Below are 17,549 nucleotides of genomic sequence, written 5' to 3'. Positions count from 1 at the left end.
CAATTCAATCTATTGTAGGGGGGAAAGCCATGCTACGTAAGGTGTGTCAAATTTTTCAACTTTCGATTTCCAAACATTAGGAGTGCTTAAAAGTTGTGACATGACTTGGGGATTGTAAAGATATTTTGATTACTTTAATATAATTTAAATGTGCTTGTAACTACATAAATATCATAACTTTTTAACATTTGTTTGTTTCATTGCTATACTGACCTTGTCCCTTTCTTTTTGTTTGTCTTACAATTAGAAATATCTCACTGGGATGCTAGAAGGATAACATGGTAACTGGGGGCTTTTCATACATGTACAAAGGTAGATAAAGTATTACTTTATAGACAGTCCTTGATTTATGTCCATGGAAAATTTGTTGTTAAACAGCACAGACATTAAGTGAGCCTAAATCTAGAGCTGAGAGGAATCTAAGACTGCATGCTGAGAGGTGTGTACGGAGGAGGCAAAGCAAAAACAGTGTTTGTTGCCTATGTACTAATACTCTGGCATCACAAGCATATCCTGTTAAGTTGGGAGAATGAGGACACTGGAGGCAGGCTTCAGACAACACTTCTTTATTCAGCAACTATATACAATCCAGGAGCTAGCCTCTCTGACAGCTTGGCCTTATGTAGGGAGCTGCCAGAGAACTCAGCCAATCATGTCTGAGTATTCTTCCCGCTCAAACAACGGACCAGATAGAAAACTATGCAAACTTTCAATATCTAACACATCCTTATTTCAAATTTGCACAAGACACAAGCAGATGGAGCAAGAAAAGGCAAACATGGCTGCTAAGGTGCAAAGGAAGGATATGAAGCAGAATATGAAGAACAAAAAAGAAAAAAGCAAATTTGACCCAGTTGAGTCCAGTAGTGTGAATATGTTTGCATAAAAGAGGATTGTAGGCTAAGCCTTAGAAATATTTCTCACTGTGCTTTTTGTTCCTTAATTCTAAATGTGCCTAGCACTACAATATTAACATGATCCAGGTTTTCTTGTTTCTAACTAATGGGATTAGAAGCCAAGAATATGGTTTGTAATTTAAACTGACAGATTTAGTAAATTGGATTCAGCAATCCTTTAAATGTATGAATTGGGCTAAATGTGTGAAAAATGTCCAGATTTTTAGAGGGTGTGTGTGATTTGTATCTGAATTTACTGTAGATTCCAATATTGAGAACATGACAGTTATTGTCAGTAGGCAGTAAGTATTGCCAGAAAGAAACAAAACAAAGTAGAGATAGAAAAGGAACATCATTTGCCTTATCGTACTCTAGGATGCAAGTGCTTGAGTTTATAAATAATGGCAAAACTATCTTATTCCAAGATTGTTGTTTTCAATTATAGCAGCTGTGGTGTTTTTTGGTGTAATTAATGGATTGTTCTTGTATTTACATTAGAGAAATATTTCAAGAGGCTAGGCCTAGATACCATTGTAACTTGAATGGGTATTTTCACCAATCTATATTAAATTTAATTCTTTCAAACTACAGAACTGATAAACTGTTTTCAGGATCGGATCATCATTTTAGCTGTTGTCTATCCACTGCAGGATGAAGGCCTCTTCCGCTTGTTTCCAAACAATATAGTCTTGAGCTTTGTAAATTTATGACGTTAACATAATAAAATTCAACAGTATATCCTGCAGTTTTATTCCATTTTGTTGGCCCTTGTAGTATTTTAAGGAATTAATAACTAGAAGAATGACAATTTGAAAATTAAATATATAAATATATATATTTAGATTACTTAACTTGCTCTTTTAATCAGAAGCTTTTTGTTTTTGTAATACAAATATTGTGTTTTGTCATAACTTCGTTAATATTTTCTTATAAGAAATTGATTTGGCAATGAGAAATTACAAATTTTTATTTACAAATGTGTATGGGACTCGTTTTTTTCTGTCATAGTATTTTAACATAGCACTGCCATACTTTGTGCTACTACATTGCATTACACACTAATTTTTAAAAATATCAAACACATAATTAAAGTCAGTTCATATCAGTGATCTTTTGATGCTTTCCTGCAATATTACTTAATCATTCTTTGCGCTATATTAAACCTTTTAAAAATAAAGATTTTCTGCAAATCCTTCTAATTAAACCATATTCTACCCCTGAAGTTATCACTGAATTTTTCAACCTGTTATCCATTCATTCTGTATTCTTTTTTTCCTAATTTAGATTTCATGTTCAGGATTCGTGTCCTCTTTTTTACACTGAATATCCTCCAGCATATTGATGGTATTCATTAAAGAATCTATGATGTTACTCAGTTTTAGTCATAGGAGGGTGCTTGATGGAAGACCAGTATTTCATCAAAGCTCCAACTATTTAAATAAAGTATCATAGAATAATTATCTTGATTCCATTTTGACCGAAATAATTAAAGTAGAAAGAATTTATATTATGGGTATGGAAGTAAGGTTGGGCACACTCCAAAAATATTTGGAAGAACTGTTTCAGATCTGATTCAACAAAGAATGCATACCCAGGAAATGGTCTGCAACAATCGGTTTAGTATTTATTTGTCACTATATACTATAAATCTGTCAGTAACAGGGAAATTCACAGGACCATAAGGGGGCTTTGCTAAGGCCCAGATAACATGGGACAGATTCTGCTTGTGTCTGCGTTGTTCTAAACTCCATATGAACGGTGCAGGCTTTTTGAAGTTACAAGGAGGGAGGGAGGGAGGGAGGGAGGGAGGAAGGAAGGAAGGAAGGAAGGAAGGAAGGAAGGAAGGAAGGAAGGAAGCCTGTATTAAAATTAGTTGCATCTAAATGTGGTATATAATGGGGAAAATACATAGAAAAATATATTAAGTATAATTGATTACAAAAATGTAAATTGTGTATAATTATTAAAAGTCTACATGAAACTATGCATGAAACCACATGTGTTGAGAAACATACTTCAAAAATGGTACCCAGATGTATCCTACCTACTGCTGATTATTTTACTTTTTATCCATAGTCAGACTTTGATCTTATGTTAGTAAATGGAAAAGCAAGCTTTTGAGTATTCTCCATTCTGATCTCCAAGGTCTATATTAAGCACATTCCTCCCTGATTGAAATAATTGACTGAACTGAGAGCTGTAGTTTTTGCCACCAAAAAAAATCATCAGAACTTTCAGCCTGTGTTTAGTCATATTTGACTCTACAATAGAGTCCCTCTATTTAGACTCTAATCCTCCATCCTAACCTTCTAATTGCTTCATAGCTATCAGCTACCTTGGCTGTGGGACAACATTAAAGATATGTGGGAACAATCCCATGGATAGCTCAGCTCATCCATTCCTTCCAAGAAGTAATGTAAACAACATCAATAAGATATCAGCCAAACATAGATGAAATTCCCCAGACATGTCAGGGAACCGTAACTATTCATTTAACTCAACGCATGCACTATGAATCCATTTCCAATGTTTTGGATTCAAAATGTCCACTACTACCAGTTATACGGGCCCTGTATAGCTTCAATTAAGGCAAAAGTAAAAAAAACAAAACAAAAAACCACTCAAAACAATTTTGCACTCCATTTTACACCAATAATCAATCATGTAATACAAACGTGAGCTTTGTGGATTTAATAATTTAAATATTTTACCTTTAAATATAGTTACATTTAATATTGATCAGTTTAACAATCATTATATAAATGTGTAATTATTTAAGCTAGATTTGTGTCACATTTTTAACACAATGAAGTTAGTTTTTAATATCGTGTGACGGTAAAGCCAGCATATTGCTTATTCAAACTGATTTTTTTCTAAAAAAAAATATTTAATACGATTGAAATTTTCCAATTTGCACCTGGTCTGACAGATTGTATGGTATCTTTTGAAAAGTAGCACAACAAGGAGTGAAATATTGCATGAGGAAACTGAAAAAATGTCTTCATGCCTGGGTAATAATGAATTCACTTGGCAGATCACAACACTGCTGTCAGTAGTATGCTTTGCAACTTAGTAAGGTAGCACTAAGGACTTTGCATTCTATGCTGTCCAAGCTTGGTATAAAAAATATATCAAAAGAGTTGTTTTCGGTGCAGAGTATGATAAAGGAATTTTTAACCCTGTTCTTTTAAGAATACACAGTGCTCAAATATGTTAGCCCAGTGATTTGCTTTAGGTTTTTGTGAAATGTGCCTATTATGCCTATTAACCAAGGTGTTCTCCGAGTGTTGGCAATGAAGTCAAGATGATGGCCAAGGATGTGATTGAAGCCTGGCTTATATTATGTACGTGGATTTTCAGTCGCAACATTGTGGCCACTTATCTTGAGTATTTTCGCCACATCTGGTGGACACTCCTGGTTAAAACAGACTCTGAAGTGTACAGGAGACTGAGTCCTAAGGATGAGGTGGTTGCTAATTGTCAGCTGTACTTTTTCTGCTACTGACACTTGCTGTAGAATATATTTCTGCTGCTGTTCTCACTTCAGATAGCGCTGTTGAATGTAACACTTTAACGAAGTTGTGGCAAGCTGTGCAATTACATTTTAATTTCTGCATTTTGCTCCGGTTTTTCCTTCATTGAAAGTTAGCTAGTCAAAATGAAACCCACACATCTCTATTTACATATATAACAAGATGAGGGAGTTATATCATAGAATTATTTTTTTTTAAAAAAAAGTTTATCTTCTGCTTTTTCTCCTGAATTATAAAATAGTATTCACATGAAGTTTAAACATTTGTACAATCTGCCAATGGATTGTGCATTAATATAACTCTCTACTGATGAAGCAAGGAAATCTGGAAATGATTGAAAAAATACAAGCAGTACATATGGTGGATTGGGCCAATCCAGCACCTTAATCTCTAGTCTTCTGTACACTTCCTACTTTTCAAGAAAATTATTGATAAAATTATCAACTTTTCTCCAGTTTGACACTTGTCTTTTTGTTTGATGCTTTTGAACCATTTGGACATAACTTTAATGCAAAACTTGCTTTTTAAATCGAATTGCAAAGGAGAAACAAGAAACAATGAGTGTGTCTCTGTTTAATTAGGTTTCATATTTGTTTAACTATGAGAATCAAATGCTATCTAAACTGCAGTGGTTTAGTCAGTACAAAAGAAGCTCTGAACTCTGGAGGAACAAGATGTAGTAATGGTTAATTATGAAAATAGTTACCGGCAAATTAATGGTATATAAATTTGCCAAGTGTAAAAATGATCTGATCCAGATGATTAGGACAGCAATTCTGTTGAAGGGAGGGACATTTTGAATTTGTTAAAGCATTGACATGCTCAATAGAGTAGTCTGGCATTAATTTATATTTCTAATATACAGTCTATGAACAAGTTCTTGAATGATTATATTTTTTAGAGGAGGAGGGAGAAATTTGAGGCTATATTATCTGAGGATATGCCAAATCTCCAAATACTTTAAATAGCTAAGAGACAATGTTTAATAAACCCTCCCTGTAAATAAAACAATATAGGATAAATGTCAGTCCTGGTATTGATAACCTAGTACAGTATCTGTTGAAGCCTCTTCTGCAGCTTGTGGCACATAAATCTGTTTTGAGGGGCAAATAGAGTCCGGATTAACACAGAGTTTTAGGAACAACAAATACGCACATCTTACTTACTTCATCATCAGGGCATTCCACACCTCTTAAGAATAACTGCCTCTGCATTTAAAGCAATTTAAACTCAGTCTTCTTTTTATTCAGTATATTCAGCCAAGCCACCAAGATAGCTTTTATACTTTTTAAAAATGAGGTTTCCCCCATGCAGCAGCATTTAGATAAAATAAAGGAGGGGGAGGAAAGGGGGAGAAGGAGAAGAAGAAAGAGAGGAAGGAGAAAAAAGAAGTAAGAGGAAAACAGGACAAAGAGGAAGAAAAAAGAGGAAGATGGAAGAAGGCAGAAGAAGGAAAAGGAGGAGGAGGAGGAGAGGAAGAGCAAGAGCAAGAGGAAGAAGAAGAAGAAGAAGAAGAAGAAGAAAAGAAGAAGAAGAAGAAGAAGAAGAAGAAGAAGAAGAAGAAGAAGAAGAAGAAGAAGAAGAAGAAGAAGAAGAAGAAGAAGAACTACTTCTCCACTATTCAGTTTCCTGCAGGGCAACATGTAGGACATGAATACATCATTTTCCTTTCATCTCTTTCCAGGAACAGATATTAGAGAGATGCTCTCTCCACCTATTGAGGTTCCAGTGGGCACAGTAGGAAAAGAATGAGGGCTGCAAAGAAATTAAGGCATAGTCCATGTTCCTGTATGCAGAAATCCCTTCTTAGAATGCTTGAATCTGGCAACAATCCACACTCTGCTCCCTTTAAAGACTCCCAGAGGACTAAAAGTGGCTTTGCACAGCTTGGTCCTTCCAAGTGTTTACCGTGTCATTTGTTGTTACGCAGCACTTCAAATGTAAGTCGCCTTGGGAAAAATCAATCACTGAAACTGTGCCCACAAATTGTACTGTAGAAATAAACAGGAGATGTTGTCAAATTCTTTTCCCATCTCTGGGAAGCAAAATGGAGCAACGCCCCTCCTATCTACTGAGAAATGGTACTTAGCATAAATTTTAAAAGGCAAAAAATTAAAACGGCATGAAAAATGCTGAACGGTTGCTTTCCAAGGAGGCAGCGCAAAAAGGGTGATGTTCTGAGGCTAGATTCAATAAACATTCCTTGCACTCCTGTCTATCCTGGAAGACTGCCTTGAATTGATCGGTGTGCGTTGATGTAACCTTGCAAGCACTCTTGTGAAATAAAAGCTGGTTAGAATTATTTTTTATTGATTCTGCTGCTGTATAATTTTTATAGAGCTGTTTAACCAAGGGAACTTGATACATATCATTAGAGCTGGGTGTTGTTGTTTTTTTCTCTCTCTCCATGTACTGGTGATCATTAGAAGACCACACCATATTCTGACCATCTAAATATTGATTCCTCCTCACTTTGGAGGTACTGTTGGTAAAAGGCAGAAAAGAGCAGGTGGTGGATCCTGAATGTTTGGAAATATATTAATATCTGGAAAATATAATATAAGAGGCAGAGAAAGTGGGGAGAGACAGAGAGATGTCAGAAAGAAAACTAGAAAAAGGAGCATGAGAGAGAAAGAAAACGAGCCGCTTCCACATACTCCAGCTAAGGCCTGGCTACCACTTACTTCAGTGCTATGTGAAATAATTTAGCACATTACCCTGTGATAACAATCCCCCTGATAGAAAAGAAAACCCTGATCTTATTGGGAAATACTTATTGTACTTTTCAGAGTATAAGACACACTTTTCCCCCCCTAAAAGGGTGGAAATGTTGGTGTGTTTTATACAACAAATACAGCCATTTTTGGCCTCCTGAAACCCCACCCCACGCATCTGTTTTCTGTAAAAACAGGCCCATTTTTCACAAAAATGAGATGCACAGAGGGTTTGGGAGGCCTGCAGAGTGCTCCTGGGGGGCTGGGGAGGGCAAAAACACAATGCGTGGGGGATTTGAGAGGCCAAAAACGGGCCCATTTTTCGTAGAAATGGGCCCATTTTTCATAAAAATGGGGGTGTTTTTGCCCTCCCCAGTCCCCAGGATCACTCTGCAGGCCTCCCAAGCCCGCTGCAGGCCCCGTTTTTGCAAAAAAAGGCCCATTTTTGGCCTCCCAAACCCTCCACACATCACGTTTTTGTCCTCCCCAGCCCCCAGGAGCACTCTTCAGGCCTCCCAAACCCTCTGTGCATCCCATTTTTGCAAAAAACAGACCCATTTTTTGCAAAAATGGGATGTACAGAGGGTTTGGGAGGCCTGCAGAGTGCTCCTGGGGGCCGGGGACAGCAAAAACTTTTTTTCTTGTTTACCTTTTTGAAATCTTATGCTCCGGTACATCTTACAGTCTGAAAAATACGGTATATACTAGGTAGGACTGCAATAATGGTCAAGTTTCCAGGAAGAGGGAATGGGAAAATCTTGTTTCCTCTACTTTCCTCTGCAGGAATAATATATCAAGAAGATGTATGTGACTTTTTGTAGGGGGCTATTGTAAGGTAAATACTAGTTGAAATCAGGTGTTCCTGGTTGTAATAAAGCCACCCAAAATAACCCCATAGTGAAATGAGCAGCAAATAAATTGAACAATAAATAATCAGAAATAATTATCACCCCTTCCAATGAAAAACTGATGAGAGCTCACATCTCTATCCACCTATAAGATGGAAAGCAATACATGTTTGTAGGGATGTTTGTGCACCAATGTCCTTCCTGGCTGTATGCAACCTCTGAAAACTCTATCCATTACACTGTGACACTGCTATAATCTACAACTCAAATCTGGGAAAGCCCAGGTTTCAACCTATGTTGGTCTATGAAATCCATTTTGTGATTTTGGACCAGTCACTATTTTTCAGCCTAAACTAACTCATTAGACTTTTATAAAGATAAGATGAGTTGGATAAAATTCATGAACATTTATTACAGGAATACTACAATAGTCAATTTACTAGAACAGATTCAAGTAAAGAATCTGTTTCCTCCAACTTCAATACTGTGTAAAGTATATACAAAGTCTCGAAATATAGAAACATTCCTCACTGAAGAAGTCATTCCTTGATATGTCGTGAAACAATCAGAATTCCTGGAATACATGCAGCTCTGTAAGACTAAATGTTGTATCAGCCAAAACACAATGTAGAGTGCTAATAGAATGCCTCAGAAATAGTACTTCATGTTGAAGTTCTCAGTTTCGGTGGCTCATAAAATTTATTTTTCTGGATATTACAATTTTGGAACAAGGATGGTTGTTGTTTGGAATAATGTGATATGAAATCCAATTCATCTGAAGGCTATTGGATCAGGAAAGGTACCATATACAAATATCCTATTGTTAACTATGATGACATTGTTAAATTAATTAACTTAAAGGAATTTCATGAATAAGGAAATATTTCATTGCTTTGTATTCTTTCATTTCAGTTTCTCCAAAGATAAGTCATATCTCAAATGATATTGTGGCGAATGAAGGAAGCAACATCACACTGGCCTGTTTAGCTACAGGGAAACCTGATCCTTCCATCTCTTGGAGACATATTTCTCCATCAGGTATGCTTTAACAATTATTCTGATTCTAACCACTTATCTTTCCTTGTTCTCACTCTGTTGCATACCAACCAAGAAAGAGTCTTAGAATCCATTTGCTCAGGAACCTAGACTAGAGTTTCTCTGAGAAATTTAGAAGGAAAAAAAATCTCAAAACCTGTTTGAAAATTGGTAATTAAATCCCACTCAATGAGACACAATGGTGAATCTTTGTGATGCAAGTGTTAGTAATTTTTTTTTAAAAAAGTCATTGATTTGAAACTATTTTTAACTTTGAGGAATTTATTTATTCATTACTTGTTTTTATAGAATAGAATAGAATTTTTTATTGGCCAAGTGTGATTGGACACACAAGGAATTTATCTTTGGTGCATATGCTCTCAGTGTACATAAAAGGAAAAAAAAGAAAAAATACATTCATCAAGAATCATAAGATACAACACTTAATGATAGTCATAGGTTACTAATAAGCAATCAAATTATACTAGGAAACAAACAGAACAATACAAATTGGAAAAATACAAGCAACATGGTTATAGCCATGAGTGGGAGGAGATAGGTAATCATAACATACAACACTTAGTGATAGTCATAGGTTACTAATAAGCAATCAAATCATACTAGGAAACAAACAGAACAATATAAATCATAAAAATACCAGCAACATGGTTATAGTCATAAGTGGGAGGAAATAGGTAATAGGAAGGATGAGAAGAAGATTAGTAATACAGTCTTAGTAAATAGTTTGACAGTGTTGTGGGAATAAGTTATTTAGCAGAGTGATGGCATTCGGGAAAAAACTGTCCTTGTGTCTAGTTGTTCTGGTGTGCAGTGCCCTATAGCATAGTTTTGAGGGTAGAAATTGAAACAATTTATGTCCAGGATGTGAGGGGACTGTAGATATTTTCACAGTCCTCTTTTTGACTCGTGCAGTATACAGATCCTCAATGGAAGGCAGGTTGGTAGCAATTATTTTTTCTGCAGGTTTTTTTAATATGTAAATGTGTATGTTTTTTATAAATGTTTTTTTATGTGTAAATTAAACAATTTTCTGGCCAAAGACTGAGGAACAATTGCAATGGTTTTCAAATACAGTTCTCATACCAGCCATGATGCTGGCCCATCCTGTGGGCAACATCTCTTCTTCAAATATCTACGAATAATGGAACAATCCAACTTTCACAATTAGCAGACAAAAAGGAAGTGACATATTAGTAGCATAACATGAGATAGGCCGCCTTTAGGTGAAATAAATTACTGGCTGAATAAGTACTTGTCTTGGGTACCAAAGTTTAGAGGATACCAAATACTGCCTCTCCTTCTGAATCATTCTAAAAATGATTCTAAAAAAGCAATTCTTTGCAGTGACTGGAGGTGGTACTATCAATCAATATAGGTTAGGGGCGTTCTTTATGCTTGAACCAGCACTGAGACAAGAACTTTGGCCAGTTGTCCAAGTTTGGCCTTTTCTTGATGGAAGCAGCATGGCAAAATATTGTAGGCCTCTTGCCTGATTTATAGAATGATTTTTTTTCCTCTGATAGGATATGAAAGTTATACATTGTAATGACATATGAATAGTTATTTTGCATTTACCTGTAACAATGGAAAGAAAGTTAAGGAGATTCAATTAAGCAACCTTGGAAAGGGTTAGAAAGTACCCATCAGTATCATTACCTCTTTACTTTGTACTGTATCTCCAACCCACTTGGATGCTGAGGCTCTTTTAATTTTTTTAAATACACAGCTTTGTTAAATATATATGATATGAGGATATTGTTATTATAGCCATAAGCTCTGCTTTCCCCCACCCTTGAGTAAAAGAGAACTGTAAAATCTGGACAACTACTAGATAGCATCAAATAACGTCTTTGACGCTGTCTACTGTAATGATTGTCTGGAGTTTTGTACTTCAGATACGATGGCCTAACTTTCTATGGTGAATGCCATATACATATATGTCTATGACAATTCTCCACAACTAACTCACATGGCCAACTCGTCACGGCCAACTCGTTGCACGACAACTCACTGCAAGAAAAGGGTTACACTAAGATCAAAGAAAGGGTGGAACAGAATCATTAAAGAAGGGATGAAAAAGGAGGGACAGAATGAAATATGAATGATAAAAATTAAAATAATTTTTTATTTGTTTTAAATAATTCAATTGAATTGCAGAATTGTCCCTCAGTGAGTTGTCCTATGGTAAGTTGGCTGTGGTGAGTTTGTGCCATTACAGCTACAGGTACAGCTACAGACACAGGCACAGACACTTATGCATGCACGTGCAGAGACACATATACAGAGATACACAGAGACAAAGACGAAACCATATATTACAGATCTGCAAGTCATTGGCAGAGCCTGCAATCACCCTGTGTTCAATAAACATGCAAGGAAGATGATACCGGAAAATGGGTGCTATTTTTAATCTCATCTTGTAACTGGGAGTTAATAAGGCTTTGGAGAATGGTAGAACAGAGGTTCTCTTTTACTTCACTATTCCACAGGTTCTAACATAAAAGTGGTTGGCCTAAAGTGATGAAGCAAATAAAAGGAGATTGCCCATTTCAATATATAAAAATAAATATAAAAATGAATACAAAAATTTTTTACAGGATATTGTTCGCATTGTTTTTTGCTGTAAGCCGCCCAGAGTCCCTAGGGAGTTGGGCGGCATGAAAATGCGACAAACAAACAAACAAACAAACAAACAAACAAACAAATAAATAAATAAATAAATAAATATGCCATATTTTTCAGAGTATAATACACTCCAGACTATAAGACATACAGTACCTATCTTTTTTTGGGAGAAAAACAAGAAAAAAAAAATCTGCCTCTGCCTCCCAGCAATTTGCCTCCTTGCAGCAAACAGTCCATTTCAATTTCAGCTTCAGCAGAGCCTGATTAGCACAAGCAGCTGATTGTCAGTTGGATCGGCCTCCCAAAGATCAGCTGTTTCAGGCTGCAGGGATTGCCATAGCCTATTGCCGCCTCCACACACCCCAATTTTGGGGAGGGCAGGTGGGGGGGCTACATTTGCTGAATAAGATGCACCCAAATTTTCACCCTCTTTTATGGGGGAAAAAGAGTGTCTTATACTCTGAAAAATACAGTAGCTGGCTTCTGAACAACAATGGCCTTTCAGAAAATAATATTGTGATTGCCCACTTTTCTTTACAACAAAGAAACAGGTAGTTCTCAACCTATGACCATTCATTTAATCATCATTCGATGATGCAGCAGAACTGAAACAAGTGACTTGCTGTTCCCACACATGCAATTGTTGTAGTATCCCCAATTGTTGTCTGATCAAAATTTGGACTCTTGACAACTGGCATGTATTTATGACAGTTGCACTGTCGTGGTGTCGTGTGATCACCATTTGTAACCTTCTCACCTGACTTCCGACAAGCAAAGTCAATGAAGGAAGCTAGATTCATCTAATGACTGCATGGTTCACTTAATAACGGCAGTGATTTGCTTTACCACTATGGCAAAAAGATTATAAAATGGGGAAAACTCACTTAACCACTGCCTTGCTTAGGAACAGAAATTTTAGGCTCAATTGTGATCATAAGTCGGGGACTACTTGTATCTTAAATGGCTCATAACAATTTTGTCCAATTGTCATGAAAAATAACTCTGTTTTGATTCCATATTTTCCTCTCTATTTCAGTCCTCTCTGTCCCTATCAGAATTAGACCTAGATTTAATCCTCCTGGAAAGGGTCTCATGTGATTTAAGGCAACATCTGTTGGGTCAGGATAAAGTTCTGTAAAATCCAGGTTTCTGTGTAACCCTGGCAGAAAATGAGATAACATCCCCTGTCCATTTTTTAATTCCAACAGCTGGATGATAAGATTATAGAGATAATAGACACCCAATAGCCATCAAAAGGCTAACCTTTATTTTTTAATTATCTCAACATAATAGGTCTTTCAAAATGATCAAACTACATGTTTTAGTCCTTGCTTAAATATGGTATTTTTTTTACTGTTCACTGAACCGATTTTTTTTCAAGTTACAATAGGAGCCAGGGGAAAAAAAGTGCTAGAAAGATTCCAATGCTTTAAAGCAGAGATGGGGAACTATGGGCCCTTTATGACTTGTGGACTTCAACTCCCAGCATGGCTAGCTTAGACATTCTGGGAGTTGAAGTCCACAAGTCATTCCTCACCCCTGCTTTAAAGAATCCACACTTTATGGTTGAAGCAATTTAAAAAGTAGCATCACCTCTTTTTTCTGGTCTATGCACAAACCAAAAAAAAATCAGTATCCTTCAATAAATAGCAGGAGTTGCTTTCAGTGAATAGCAGGAGATGCAATTTGCAATGTTTCTCCCAAAATATTGTTTTTGAATCATGCATCACTCTACTGAATAAAACTAAATCTGATTCCAACCCTCTGGCTCTTCTTCACGATCTAACCCAATATGTTTGAGACTTATTTCTTCAAAATACTCCACCAACTGAAACAAGCTTTTCCATGTTTTTCCATTAAAAAAAATATAAGCCGTTCAAGGTGAGCAGATGGAAAATATTGTTTTTGCCTAGGATTTGTTCTCCCTTTTCTGTTTTGCCCTTGTTAGATTACCTGCCTATCTCATTTTGGGGTGAATTAATAACAAAAGAGCCACAAATTATTGTTGTACAGCAATAAAATAAAATAACTCAGTATAATTTACCCCAGTTCATTTGAATCTTATTTAGTTAGACAATATTTTGATATATTCTCTGAACGTCATGTGGATATTAGTGGTGAAGTCACATCCTGGTAGGATTGAAAGTAATGCTAATCAGCACTTTACTTTGCAAAGAGGGGCTTGAAAGAATTACTAATAGTGACCTTTCAAAGAGCAACAATTAAACCTTTTTAAGTGACCTCCAACAGAGTAGAAAAATCAGTTACATCATAAAGGTAGTCTTTAGCTAAAGGTCAAACAAAATTGTGTTGGGAACCTTGGGCAGTCTTCAAAGTGGGAGCTTAGGACATGAGTTCACCTAATGGTGTTGTCTGTTAAAATGACATTAATGGAACCCTACTGCCATCTTGCAAATCCAGCAGAAAAGCAGGGATTTCCCCAGCAACTGGATCTTTGATGAGATCAGCACAGTCTTCAAGATTTCTTCAAACTATAAGTCAATTAAACGCCAATCAAATCCTTAACATATTTATGTTTTTTTGCAATGAGTCAACAGATAAATTTGGAGAAAATGAATGCAAGTTAAAAACTTGTAAATGCAAGGGATGCAAAACCAATAAAAATAAAGCACTTGCTCAAATATTACAGAAAAGCAAGTGATTGCTTTCCACTTTGAAATGATAACTCTAGGCACAAAATTAAAGGTTTGAAAGGAATGGGAAAGTTATTCCACAGTGTAATTGATAGAACTGCAAGAAAACAAAACATATTTGGAATCTAAATGTGAGCCTGGCCATTCATAAAATGTAATCTGGTCACCAAGTGAAGGTGTCGGTTATCCTAAGCCTCTTTTATCTGCAGTGTGTACCAGGGGTGAAATCCAGCAGGTTCTGACAGGTTATGGAGAACCGGTAGTGGAAATTTTGAGTAGTTCGGAGAACCAGCAAATACCACCTCTGGTTGGCCCCAGAGTGGGGTTGGAATGGAGATTTTGCCTGCCTTCCCCTGCCATGCCCACTAAGTACACCATGCCCACCAAGCCAAGCCCACAGAACCCGTAGTAAAAAACTTGGGATTTCACCACTGGTGTGTATAGTATAACCAGTGTCCAATGGACTGACATCATAAAGCACTTCTCACTCACTGGGGCCAAAATAAGCATTCTCATTAGGATGAGCAACAACTTCCTGTGGGTAATCCAAAGTATTCAGATCAAGGTTATCTGATTAAAGGCTTTATATAATGAGTATTGTGGTTGCTAACATCCTCATTTTTGCAGTTGTACAACTGTCCAATCTTAATGGAGATTGCAGTCAGTTGGAATTCTCATAAACAATTGCCTCTTTTTTACCTGAAAACAAGGCTTTCATGGACTTCATTATTGCAAGGTATAGCTTTGGAAGCTTCTCCAAGTAGAAAAAAACTCTGCATGTTAAAACTCAATCAACAATAAGAACAGCTTCAGCTCCTTAATCTGTTTATTTTTTTATTAAATTTAATTCAGGAGCTCAAGATGGCATTCAGATCAGTTTTTCTTCTATTTTTTCCCCAGAAGAACCCTTTGAAGTTGATTGGCCTGAGAGAGAATGATTTGCATAAAAACTATCAGATGAACTAGTCCATCATGGCAGATAATGGACTATTAGGAAGCATGTGTTTTAGGACTGTGTCTCATAAACACAAACACACACAAGCATATACATTCATATGAGCATTGGAACAATATCAGTACAAACCCATACATAAAATGGAGCAAAATTATTACAATTTTCACATGGATTTAGCATCACTTCCATAGATAAATGCCAAGGTGACCAAATCCTTCAAACTAGGATAAATCTTCTGTATTTTTAGTAGTATCAGTTTTGTCAGACACTCTGACCTAAACTTGACAGAAGCTATTCCAACCCTCCATTGTGGTCATAAGTCAAGGACTACTTGTAACTCCTACAGCTAAGTGGAAAATAAAGCATCTCCAATTTTATTTATTTTTAATCAAAGGTAAAATAAATGAATTAGTTTTTATGAGGAATTTTCTTGGATGGGATTCAAGCTGTTTGCATTCATCTTGAATATAAGGTAGCTGAGGTAAAGGAATCAGAATTTTTCAATGAAATTTATTCTAAATGGCCAGTGAGGCAACAAACTAATAGGAAACAAATGTCCTAGCTTGAAAAAAAGGAAATCTTTAAGGTGCCTCAAAAAGAGACTCAAAAGCACTTCAAGAATAGTGTGGAAAATCAGAGGCCTTTTTGGAACCTCCAATTGCTGCTGTAATCATTGCCTCCTGCATGGCTGAGGTAACATATACATTTAGCACGTTCTATATCTGACTGGCATTTCTCCAAAAACTGAGTAGGGAAATAAAATTGGGACAAGCAGTTTTATGTTTCTGTCCTCCATATTCTGCACTAATTATGTCCAGAGGTTTTTTTTTTAACAGAATAAGAGTTGGAAGGGACCTTGGAGTTCATCTAGTCCAACGCCCTGATCAAGTAGGAGACCCTACACCATTCTGGACAAGTGCTGTCCAGTCTCTTCTTAAAAACCTCCACTGATGGAGCACTCACAGCTTCTAGTGGCAAGCCATTCCACTGGTTTATCATTCTCACTGTCAGGAAATTTCTCCTTCGTTCCAGGTTGCTTTTCTCCTTGGTTAGTTTTCATCCCAGCAAGAAGGATGCAGTTTCACTGCTAATTCAGGCAAATAGTTTGAATATAATGGTAAACCATAGTCTGTCAGAAAGCTGAAGTCACTGAAGAAATCTAGATGCTGGATATAAACATGAGGCTTTCTAATGTAATACCAAAATCAAGATTTGGTCTTGTGTGTATCAGTAGAGAATATAACTACCTCAGTGGCCTTGTGAAATAAGCAGAAAGTAGATCAATCATCATGTTCTCCCCAGATTTGAAGGGGTGACTACAAGAAAGCAGGTGATATATATTCCTTGCTGCTAAGCGAGATGTTGGCTAGCTACTACCCTGGCAATTTCTTTCTATGAAAAAATCCTCAAATATTCTACCAGTATTTACAACTATTGAAGAAGTATATTAACAAATGGCAACACTGCTGCCTTAGCACACAAAGGAAAATATTGCAATATCAAAGATTTCAACTATTTCACCATTTTGTCAGATGGTTAGACAGACAAAGCAAATATTCTTGCCTGGTGAGAAGACTCATGGATACCACGAATAGAGGACATGGAAAAGAAGGGCTAGGTATATTTGGTGGACCCAATAATCGACACCTAGCACAGCTGGAAATGCAAATGGATGACAATATAGAACTTAGTCATATTTGTCAAGCTAAACATTCAACCAAACATTAAAAGGGCAATCCACAATGCAATAACACTTTTCTTCTACTCTGTCTTTCCTACTGATGAAACAAAGATACTAGAGGATGTGCGGTTTTTCTGCTATTAGTTTTGTTAAAACTATTAAAGCTATCTCCTGCATATTATGATATATACAGGCAGAGTAGGCCTGTAAACAGACCATATTATAGTTACACATTTATATCTAAGTAGGACAATCAAGAATATTTAGTGTATCTGAGGTACCACAAGCAAACATGATTTGTCTACTTTAGGAGCACTTGCTGTTGGTAAATTCCAAGTATATCAAGCACAACCTCTTCTTTTTATACTCTTGTCCTCATTCGTTGATCAATGGATTGTGAGAACACTGCTCAGTTTGTTTCAGCTGCTCATCGGGAACACATTTCAAGTGAGGCTTGAGAAAATCCATACAGGAACGTAAGTTACAACCAAAGAACAACATAGCTTTGATTTGTTTTGTGCACTGTATTGTATGCAAAAGAACAGGTGCAAGCTTTTGATTCAGTTTCTCCTTGCTCGCAAAGCGTA

At 36.4% G+C, this 17,549-nt stretch overlaps 1 protein-coding gene across 2 annotated transcripts in view; it reads left to right on the top strand.

Moving 5' to 3' along the window:
- The window catches only part of NEGR1 (neuronal growth regulator 1), a 517,118-nt gene that overhangs the window by 331,175 nt on the left and 168,394 nt on the right, over nt 1-17,549 (top strand). For both annotated transcript variants that reach the window (XM_034433200.3, XM_034433199.3), the window contains exon 3: nt 8,904-9,029. In XM_034433200.3, coding sequence (XP_034289091.1) covers nt 8,904-9,029 — 126 coding nt within the window. The remainder of the gene's footprint in view (nt 1-8,903; nt 9,030-17,549) is intronic.

The sequence above is a fragment of the Pantherophis guttatus genome, chromosome 3, assembly GCF_059756535.1.
Source record: "Pantherophis guttatus breed Tessera chromosome 3, ASM5975653v1, whole genome shotgun sequence".
NCBI lineage: Eukaryota > Metazoa > Chordata > Lepidosauria > Squamata > Colubridae > Pantherophis > Pantherophis guttatus.
The sequence above is the reverse complement of the archived record's forward strand: the minus strand, read 5'-3'. Positions and strand labels throughout refer to the sequence as shown.